At 43.7% G+C, this 11,321-nt stretch overlaps 1 protein-coding gene across 1 annotated transcript in view; it reads right to left on the reverse strand.

The window, feature by feature from the left end:
- The window catches only part of KIF26B (kinesin family member 26B), a 214,700-nt gene extending 213,541 nt beyond the window's left edge, over positions 1 to 1,159 (reverse strand). The window contains exon 1 of the mRNA XM_072141195.1: positions 491 to 1,159. Coding sequence (XP_071997296.1) covers positions 491 to 553 — 63 coding nt within the window. The 5' untranslated portion in view covers positions 554 to 1,159. The remainder of the gene's footprint in view (positions 1 to 490) is intronic.
- Positions 1,160 to 11,321: the final 10,162 nt, after the last annotated feature.

The raw sequence follows: 11,321 nt of genomic DNA on the forward strand, positions 1-11,321 counted from the left end.
CAGCATACACGTCTAGCAGTGTTGTGCCCGCTGCCTGGTACATGTATAGGTGATCAGTCACACAGCATACACCTCTAGGAGTACATACATGCATGTTTAGCAGTGTTGTGCCCGCTGCCTGGTACATATACTGATGTATAGGTGATCAGTGACACAACATACATGTCTAGCATTGTTGTGCCCGCTGCCTGGTACATATACTGATGTATAGGTGATCAGTGACACAGCATACACCTCTAGCAGTGTGATGCCCACTGGCTGGTACATATACTGATGTATAGGTGATCAGTGACACAACATACACGTCTAGCAGTGTTGTGCCCACTGGCTGGTACATATACTGATGTATAGGTGATCAGTGACACAGCATACACGTCTAGCAGTGTGATGCCCACTGGCTGGTACATATACTGATGTATAGGTGATCAGTGACACAGCATACACCTCTAGCAGTGTGATGCCCACTGGCTGGTATAATGGCATGTCTTACCCCATATTTCCTGCTCCTGGAGGTGACTGGGATCCTCTCTTTATTTCCTGTCACTGAGCTCATGATGTGATGGGATCAGGGACAATCTGAAGGAGTACAATTTACATCCAGTTCTCAGGAGAAGGTAAGTAGCTCCTTAGTCCTTCCAGAAGTGAGCGGTATGTAGCAGCAGTCCTCACATCAGATCCTTGTACCTACCGCTGCCCTTCATCTGCAGCACATCCACTGGTGAGCATAGTACAGCTCGGGCAGGAAGGTGGCATCCACACACCTGGCAATGTAACTGAGCGACAAGTCCCTGCGACTTACTCCATGCCCGCCTCGGTGGTGCCCGGTAATAGCTGCTGCCCTGGGAGGAGCCTGTGCCTGGCTGGCAGCGCTATATAAGGCAGCCTGCTCGGAGAAGCGCTCCGTGCTGCAGCAGTGTGGCTTGTGCTCAATGAGTGGGGAAGCGGTGAGCGGCGGTCCCCCTCCTCCCGGCCGGGAGGCTGTGCCTCAGCTTGCAGGGTTACAGCACACACCTTGACTGACACTCACTGGCGGCAGCAGGAACGCGCTGCTGTGCACAAGTTGCTTTCTGATCGTACGGTTTTGTGTTCAGGGCTCAGTAACTTCAGCGCCGTATAAAACGCAGCCTCCTGCAGCAGCAGCACAACACAGGACGCCTGTTATGTGGCGGCGAGGGGCAGGGGCGCCGCTCATAAAAGCCGCCTGCCTCCATATTCCCGCACATGGAGAGGGCAGCCTGTTTGATGTGGGTTTATGAGAGGCTGGGCACAGCTTGTAATGCACATAGTCACCCTGAGAGAGGGAGGCAGATGCTGGGGACGGGCTACCTGCGGCCTCCATACTACTTTCTCCACAGCATTTACACCTGTATTCATAACCTGCTCCTGGGACAGCAAGCCACAAAACACAAGTGCTTAAAGGGGTATTCCTGTTTCCACACATAAAGATAATAATAAATTATTGTGTAACAAAAAGTTATGCAATTTACAATATATTTCAATTCCTTTCTGTTTTCTAGATCTCTGCTTGCTGTCGTTCTATAGAAAGCTTCTATAATTCCAACGTACAGGAATCTGACCATGGTCACACAGGTGCACGGCTCATTAATATCACAGAATAATCAGATCTGTGTGATACAACGAGCCGTGCACCTGTGTGACTATGGTCAGATTTCTGTCTGAAAGACTGTGTACGACAAGACAGAAAAATGTGCACCTAAAGGGGCATGTAAGAGCTTAGTTGGAGTTTGTGCCATGTTTATTTAGTGGCATATACCACACTTCTGCAGCATGAATAAAGTGCTTTTAGCTGTGTGCAAAGTGCATTGTAGCTGTTTGTTTCGGGTCTTTGTCTTGTTGGAAGGTGAACCAGTCTGAGGGCGCAATTAGACGATGTGTTACCTTTTTTGATGCGTTTTTGACGCATTATAAAGGCTTAAGCCTTGATCACGTACCAAGGTTACATTGCGTTTCCACTGCATCTGTTAAAACGCAATGTAACCTCAGCAAGTGATCTAGGCTAAAGGCTTTGGAATGTGTCAAAAACGCATCAAAAAATGCAAGGCATCATGTGAATGCACCCTGAGGTCCAGAGCTCTCTGGAAGAGGGTTTCATCCAGGATAGCTCTGTAATGGGCCGCATTCATCTTTCTTTCAATTGCGACCAGTTATCTTGTCCCTGCCGCTGAAAAACACCCCCATAGCATGATGCTGCCACCACTTAGAATTGACACCAAAAAGTTTGATCTTCATTTCATCAGTCCAAAGAATCGTATTCTTCATAGTCTGGGAGTCCTTCATGTGTTTTTTTTACAAACTGTATGTGGCTTTCATATGTCTTGCACTAAGGAGAGGCTTCTGTCAGCATACTCTGCCATTAAGCCCTGACTGGTGGAAGCTGCAGTGATAGGTGACCTTGTGGAACTTTCTCTCTATTGCATCTCTGGAGCTCAGCCACAGTGATCTTAGGGTTCTTCATTCCCTCTCTCACCAAGGCTTTTCTCGCACAATTGCTTATTTTTGGCTGGACGGCCAGGTTTGGTCATCCCAAACTTCTTCCATTTAAGGATTCTGGATGCCACTGCACACTTAGAAACCATGGGGGAGATTTATCATTAGTCCTATGTAGCTTCTTGGCGTATAAGTGTCGCAAATTTTTGCACAAACATCTTTTTTCCTTTTTTTTGCGAGGAAAAATCTCTAAAGTCACGCAGTGGCGTTAAAAATGCACCACAGAATGTGCAACACCACATTTATCAAAGTAAAATTTTTATTTTCTGTTATTACTTACTTCATTCAGATACGGAACGGTGTCCATGATTATCCAAAAGATGTTTTTTTCTAATTGTAGGGGGTTTCTTGAGAAGATGCAAAATTCATTGTACCACTGTATATATAGTTGGACTTGTAGTTGTTCTAAGGGTGGGTAACATAATATAAAAGAAGAAAAATATTATTATAGTGACAAGCAAAGGGAAACACATGTGTAAGCCAAGTAAGGGGACTGTAAAAATCCCAAGCCTAAGGGTACAGGGACTGTAAGAGTCCCAAAGACTACAGGGGGCCAAGGCCCATGTTCAAAATAAGTGGACTATAAAATTCTTACTAATATACACTAATAATATATAAATAAATATAAATACTATATAATGAAATGCTAAACAATATTAATTTGTGAATAGTGTGTACAAACTCACCCATAAGGAAGACCTTAAAGGCATAGACTGGGATAATGTTCTCAAAGACAAAAGCCCCCCCCCCCCCCCCAAAAAAAAATGGGACTTTTTCTCATATATTCTGAAAAAGTCCTGTGAGAAACACATACCTTATGAGAAAAAGCATAAAAGGAACAAGAAAAACCCTATGTGGCTAACTAGTCTTGTAAGGAAAGCAATAAGCGAGAAAGATAAAGCGTTTAAGGTGCTAAAACGTGAAGGTAGTGATGAGGCATTACAGGATTATAGAGAGAAAAATAAATCCTGTAAAAAGCAGATAAAGGCCGCAAAAATAGAGACTGAGAGAAATATTGCCAGGGAGAGCAAAAATAATCCCAAATTATTTTTCAAGTATATAAATGATAAGAAACTAAAAACAGAGAGTGTGGGTCCCCTTAGAAATAACATGGGGGTCATGGTGGAACGAGATGAGGAAAGGGCCAATCTACTGAATGTCGCCTTCTCAACTGTCTTTACCCAGGAAAATCCCCTGGTGGAAGACACAATGAGGAATAATGTTAATTCTTTTTATAATGTCAACAGTTTAACCCAGGAAGAGGTACGGCGCCGCCTCGCAACCACTAAGATAGATAAATCACCTGGGCCAGATGGCATACACCCCCGGGTTCTGCATGAACTATGTACGGTGATAGACAGACCGTTATTTTTAATATTTGAAGATTCACTTAGGACTGGTTATGTTCCACAGGAATGGCGCATAGCAAATGTGGTACCAATATACAAAAAAGGATCAAATAGCGATCCTGGAAACTACAGACCCGTGAGTCTAACTGCTGTGGTGGGGAAAATATTTGAGGGGTTTGTTAGAGATGCTATCCTGGAGTATCTCACTGTGCACAACCTTATAACCCAGCATCAGCATGGGTTTATGAGAGATCGGTCCTGTCAGACTAATCTGATTGGTTTCTACGAGGAGGTAAGTTCAAGACTGGATCTGGGGGACGCTGTGGATGTTGTATATCTGGACTTCTCAAAGGCATTTGACATCGTGCCACATAAAAGGTTGGTATATAAAATGAGACTGCTGGGAATAGGAGAAAATCTGTGTATTTGGGTAAGTAATTGGCTTAGTGATAGAAAACAGAGGGTCGTCATTAATGGCACATTCTCAGATTGGGTTGATGTTACCACTGGAGTGCCACAGGGGTCAGTATTGGGGACACTTCTTTTTAATATTTTTATTAATGACCTTGTAGTGGGTTTACACAGTCAAGTTTCAATATTTGCAGATGATACTAAGCTGTGTAAAGTAATAAATACTGAGGTCGATAGTCTAGCATTACAGAGGGATTTGTGGAAGCTTGAGGAGTGGGCAGAGAAATGGTTGATGAGGTTTAATGTAGATAAATGTAAAGTTATGCACTTGGGCCATGGAAACAAAAAGTATAATTATGTTCTAAACGGTCAATTACTTAGTAAAACTGAAGCTGAAAAGGACTTGGGGGTATTGGTGGATGGTAAACTTAATTTTAGTGACCAGAGCCAGGAGGCTGCTGCTAAAGCAAATAAAATAATGGGATGTATCAAGAGAGGAATAGATTCTCATGATAAAGACATAGTTTTGCCCTTATACAAATCCCTGGTCAGACCACACATGGAATATTGTGTACAGTTTTGGGCACCAGTGTATAAAAAGGATATATTAGAGCTGGAACGGGTGCAGAGGAGAGCAACCAGGATTATTAGGGGAATGGGGGAACTAGAATACACTGACAGATTAAAAAATTTGGGATTATTCAGTTTAGAAAAAAGACGACTGAGGGGAGACCTCATTACAATGTACAAATACCTGAACGGACAGTACAAAGATCTCTCCAAAGATCTTTTTATACCTCGGCCTGTGACCAGGACAAGGGGGCATCCTCTACGCCTAGAGGAGAGGCGATTCTACCATCAACATAGACAAAGGTACTTTACTGTAAGAGCAGTGAGACTGTGGAACTCTCTGCCGCAGGAGGTTGTTATGGTGGACTCTATGTACATGTTCAAGAGAGGCCTGGATGCCTTTCTGGAGAGCAAAAATATCACGGGTTATGGGGATAAAACATTTATTTAATTCTTAAAGGTTGGACTTGATGGACTTGCGTCTCCTTCCAGCCTTATATACTATGATAATGCTTAAGTGAATGTTGACCCAAGTCTTGAGGGACATGTTCATATATATCCATCCTCCCGTTGTCTTCATCAGTGAAATTGGCTTCACCTGTTTTTATAGAAACCTGTAAATTACCTGTAACCTGTATTTTGGGTCCATTGCTACTACAGGGGGAAGGTTTTGCTCCATTTTAAAGCTTTTGCTCAATTTTATGTTTGAGGTATTAAAGAATTTCCTGTGCAAAAACATCATTGGTTGTCCGAGAGTTATGAAAAAAACTAAAGGTGGCCGGAGGGGGCTGCTTAAAAAAATAAAGATCTACTTACCTTCCGGCGCCCTCCGGTGTCCCTCTATGCTGTCGATCCGATCCGGGAGCCATGTAAACTCAGCTTCCGGCCGGCGAAGCCTACCCGTCCCTATTAAAAGCACTGTGTATGCGGGCCGGATGGTTGTCGGGTCCGGCCGGAAGCTGAGTCCAGTGCTGCTCTGGCGGCCATGTTTGTTTACATGGCGCCCGGACCGGAGCGACAGCAGCGTGGGACACCGGAGGGTGCCAGAAGTTAAGTAGATCTTTATTTTTTTAAGCAGCCCCCTCCGGCCACCTTTAGTTTTTTTTCATAACTCTCGGACAACCCCTTTAATATGTGCAGTCTATCCGCATAGAGCACTCACAGTTGACATACTCCAGACAAAAGATCAGACTGATGGAAACCATCCAGTTTAAGGCCCCTTCACTTCAGAGTCTGATCAGGGTGCGATCAGGGTTTGGTCAGTGAAAAACTGACATTTTGCATCAGAGTGCAATCAGTTTTCAGTCAGAGTTTGTTCAGTGTCAGTTTTTCAAATGCATTTTCAATGCGTTTTTCATGCGCAGATAACACGCGTGAAAAGGACTCTGGACTGAGCTCTATCTTTTCTATGGCAATTGATGCGTGAAAAACGCCTTGCACTTGCATGTGTCTCAGATGCATCACCATAGACTTGTATGGTGCGTTTTTCATGTGCGTGACTTGCAAAAGTAGAGAAAAAAATGCACATGTGCACGTGAAAAAAAATGACCATTGATTACAATGAGTCAGAGTGCAATGCAAGTTCTATGCTTTTGATGCGCAGAACTTGCATGGCACTCTGACCCATTGTAATCAATGCTTTTCAGACTTCAGGGCTTTTCCAGACTTGCATTTTTTTTCATCCACACACATGCGTTTTTTTTAACGTGCGTTTAAATCTCAGTATGCTCTACTTTTGCAAGTCAAGCGCGGGAAAAATGCACCATACAAGTCAATGCAAGTGCAATGCGTTTTTCAAGCATCAATTGCCATAGAAAAGATAGAGCTCAGACCTGAGTCCTTTTCACACACTGAAATTGCATTGAAAATGTGCATGAAAAACTGAGACACTGGAAGGGGTGTGGAAGGGGCCTAACACATAGACAACTGCTCAAAATCCTGCCTAATGATAAATCTCCCCTCATGAGTGCTGTAACCTTGTCCAGACCTGTGCTTTGCCACAATTCTGTCTCTGTGCTGCTTGGTTAGATCCTTAGGGTGATACAACACATGGCGTTTTGAACCCGTTTTGAATCTGTTGTTAAGCATAACGCATTCTTTTTGCTTAAAAACGGGCCAAAAACAGATTCAAAACGGTTTCAAAACGGGTTCAAAACGCCATGTGTGGCATCACCCTTAGACCTCTTGATATGCACTGTGAGGTCTTATATAGACAGCTGTGTGCCTTTCCTAATGAAGTCAGTTTACGTAAACACAGTTGGACTCCAATTAAGGAGTAGAACCATCTCAAGAGGATCAGAAGGCAATGTACAGCATGTGAGTTAAGTATTAGCGTCACAACAAGAGGTCTGAATGCTTATGACCATGTGATATTTCAGTTTTTCTTGTTTGATAAATTACCAAAAATATCTGCATTTCATTTTTTTTTGTCAAGAGTGCATTAATGAGCAAAAAAAGAACATTTTTTACTTTACCAATTGGCTGAAATGAAACAAAGAGTGAAAAATTTAAAGGGGTCTGAAAACTTTCTGTCTTCACTGTAAATACAGCACTAAATCAAAGTTCATATATATTTACAACTCCAGAACCAGGCGCAGTACATAAATGTGGCACCAGAACCTAAATCCGTCGAAAAACTATAGCACCAAAACCCATCATGCTCAGTTCATAAATATTAAGAGCAGAAGTGTGAGCTCATGTGTAATCCCAGCACTTGTCCTTGATCTAAGGAGTCTTTCTTATTTTCCTTTTCCACCTTGCCACAATTTAAAGGGGTATTCTCATCTGGGCATCCACATTCAGTTTGATAAATCTGCCATATATAAACATTTCTTCAATTAGATGTTATTAAAAAGAATGTTCCTGTGTGAAGATAATTTCTCATAAATGTAGTCATGTTGTCCCTTAGAAACGAGACAGCTTCCTCGGATACGGCCACGTCTGCTGGAGGGATTGCACAAAGAAACAAATAGTTTTTGTATATGAAATGTCTGGGATTTACTACATGACCCACAGCCGTCCTGTGGTAATGATTGCTGAATCCAGGAGGTCAGACAAGACTCAATAGCTCATGTCTGGCCACCGCTGCCAGAGTGTGACGTGGTCATAACCGAGGAAGCCATCTCGTTTCTAAGGGACAGAATGACTACTATTTATGAGAAATTATCTTCACACAGGAACATTTTTTTTAATAACATCCAATTTAAGAAATGTTTATAAATGGAAGATTAGTGAAACTGAATGTGAATGCTCAGGCGAGAATACCCCTTTAAGCCTTTTACAGCCATAACTCATTTCTACAGAAAGTTTAGGTTCCTCACGTCATCATCATCTCCTCCATCTTCTTATAACAAACCTAATACTGTTCTCTAACAATAAGGTAACAGTACAACACAGTAACTAATATAATAACAGTCCCCCCACATTAGTTAATATAGTATACTCATAATGCCAGTAGACACAATATTTTTGAGAGTAGTTTCAGTGTCTGTAGTCACAGTGCTTCCCCAGTAGCCAGTAGTTCTAGTGCTGCCCCTAATAGCCATGATACCTAGTGCTGCCCCCAGTAGTCAAGAGTCCTAGTTGCTTCCCCAGTAGCCATTAGTCCTAGGTGCTGCCCCAAGTAAATAGTCACATTTCCTGCCCCGAGTAGCGAGTAGTCCTAGCTCTGCCCCCCCCAGTACCCAGATGTCCCAGTGCAGACCCCAGTAGTCCTAACTCTGCCCCCAGTACCCAGATGCACCAGTACAGACCCCAGTTGTCCTAGTGCTCTTGCCACTAGTCATAGTGTTGCCCCCAAAAAGAAACCCCCGATGGCCAAGCTTTCTAGGGGTTCCATGGCCACCAAAACCACCCACCAAATTCTATACTGAGAAGGGCATTCATCCATGAAATCCTCATACCTCTGTTCCTCCTCTCAATAAACATGTACACAAGAGCCTTTTCACGACCTTTGCAGGTCCTCCAGTGGTACTTGAAAGCAGCCTGAAGGGACGCATCCTCCATTCTCCAAGAAGCTTGATTCTAGTACCATGCTGTAGGAATCGGTTCCAGACTTTTAGGGGCTATAATATTCATACAGCCCAGGGAAAGTGGCAGTCTGAATCCACCCCTGGCTGCAGCGATCATTTTTCAATTTTAATTCCTGGAAGGGCATACTTTTCTGTTATGTTCTTCCAATCTAATATATAAAGCTGGATATATGCGTGTATGTATGTATGTCTGCTAAAGGAATCTGTAACACCGCGTTTACAATCACCCAATTTTGCACAGCCGCTTCCTGTGACTCAGAGAACATCATAGACTCAGTTTTGAGCTGAAATTTTCACCCTGCGCTTTCCAAAATAAACTTATTATCCACCATATACAGGAGCCATTGTCTGCTGCTGTTGCTGACATTAATATGAGCGCTGAGCTTTGAGTGGTTACTATAGACAATGAGTATAAGGCACTTATGTGTGAGGTAAGATGGATAGGGATAAGGAGGTAGGGGGAGATTTATCAGAAATGTCTGAGGTAAAACTGTTCCATGGAAACCAATCAGAGATCAGCTGTAATTTTGTAAACAGCTGTGCAAAAATGAAACTTGAGCTCTTGGTCAACTAGAGCACTTCTGATAAATCCCCCCTCAGACCAAGTGGCAGTCAGAGACAGTCGGAGTCAGATACAAAGATAGTCACTAAAAGAGATGGTCGGTGACGGTCACTGAAAGAGACAGAGACAGTCAGTGGCAGTTACTTGAAGGAACAGACGGTCAGGGACAGTCACTGAAGGAGACAGAAATGGTCAGTGACAGTCACTGAAAGAGACAGGGACGTCAGTGACAGTCACTGAAAGAGAGGGTCATAGACAGTCACTGAAAGAGAAAGAGACGGTCAGGGACAATCACTGAAAAAGACAAAGATGGTCACTGAAAGAGACAGTCAGTAAAAGACAGAGAGACACAGAGAGAGTCAGAGAGAAAGATAGATACATATAAAATATTTTTTGTTAACCCATTCTATTTTGTCATAGCTAAAAGCAGTTATTTCTTATCCTGGGCAGTCCCGGGATCTACAGCTAGTTTTAACATAAAATCAGTGCCGTAACAATAGCCGTAGAAGCCGTAGCGGTTGCTACGGGGCCCGGGCGGCACAGGGGCCCGGGATGAAAAGCCAAAATTGGACCACCCTTGCACAGTAATACGGACACCAGACCGTCCCTCTGTCCCTGTCCGCCCACTGCAGGCCGCCGGACTTGGCCACTTCATTTGTTGGCACTCAGCCCGCCCACTTCTTTTCCGCAGCCGCCCGCCAGCCTCGTCCCGCGGTAGCCCACCCCAGTCTGTTTGCAGTCGCCTGCGTACTCCTTCCACAGCCGCTCGGGTGGCCTTGTCCATCCGCGGCCCAGGCTCTTCACGGCCACCCTGCCGGTCCACTGCTTCCGCGGCCGCAGGGCCCAGTCCATCCTTTGAAACTTTGATGCATATATGTACTCATTTATACATTTATACACTAATACATACAGTATATACAAACTCATACTGTATATACATACAGTAGTATATATATACAGTATGAGTGTGTATATACTGTATGTATTAGTGTATAAATGTATGTTTGAGTACATAAATGTGTGCATATGAGTGTATACGTATGTTTGTGTGTACGAGTATATAAAAGTGAGTGTAGAATGTTATGTGTGTGGTGTATTTAAGTGTATAAATGTGTATGATTGTATAAACGTCTGTGTATGCATGAATATTTTTAAGAGGGATGGGGGGCCCCATGCAGGAATCTGCTATGGGGCCCTGCCTCTCCTAGTTACGCCACTGCATAAAATCCAAATGGAAGGTGACGGAGGGTTCCCAATGGGATACCTGTACACAAGGCTCTTCTTGTGTTATGTTTTTGTTAATTATAACAGAGAAAATGATGTGTGCTGTAGCTCTATTTAGCCTATTTGTAACCCTGGGTGCCAAATGCAGAGGGGGGACAGACTGAGAGTGAGATCCTGTTTCCTTTTCCTGTCCTGCTATGCCCAATGTATATTCTCCTCACAATGAAATATAATGTAACTTATGTCTATATTTTATATTTAACATAGAATTCTTGTGACTGGCCCTGTATCTCTGGTGCTTCTATTAACTCCTCTCGGACCACCCACTGACTTTTAACTTTTTACTGCAACTGTGCTAGCCACGGGAGCAGGATCCGGTCTCCAGGTGTCAGAGGCACCTGGAGACCCTAGGGAGAAGAGAGATGTGGTTAGTTCTCCCTTCTCCACTTCTCACAGCATCTGAATGAGATAAATGAGCGTGATGCACAGAGGAGCAGAGCCAGCACTGCCACCGGCTACATAGACTTGGTGGTCACGTGACCGCTGGGTCTAAGGGGATTAAACAGAGCTGCTGGGTCTAATTAGTCCCAGCTCTGATCAGCACCACCAGTCACAGGTGGTCATTTCCCCTGTAACTGAGGCTCTTAGGGTGATGCCACACATGGC

This window comes from Engystomops pustulosus, chromosome 3 (assembly GCF_040894005.1).
Source record: "Engystomops pustulosus chromosome 3, aEngPut4.maternal, whole genome shotgun sequence".
Taxonomy (NCBI): Eukaryota; Metazoa; Chordata; class Amphibia; order Anura; family Leptodactylidae; genus Engystomops; species Engystomops pustulosus.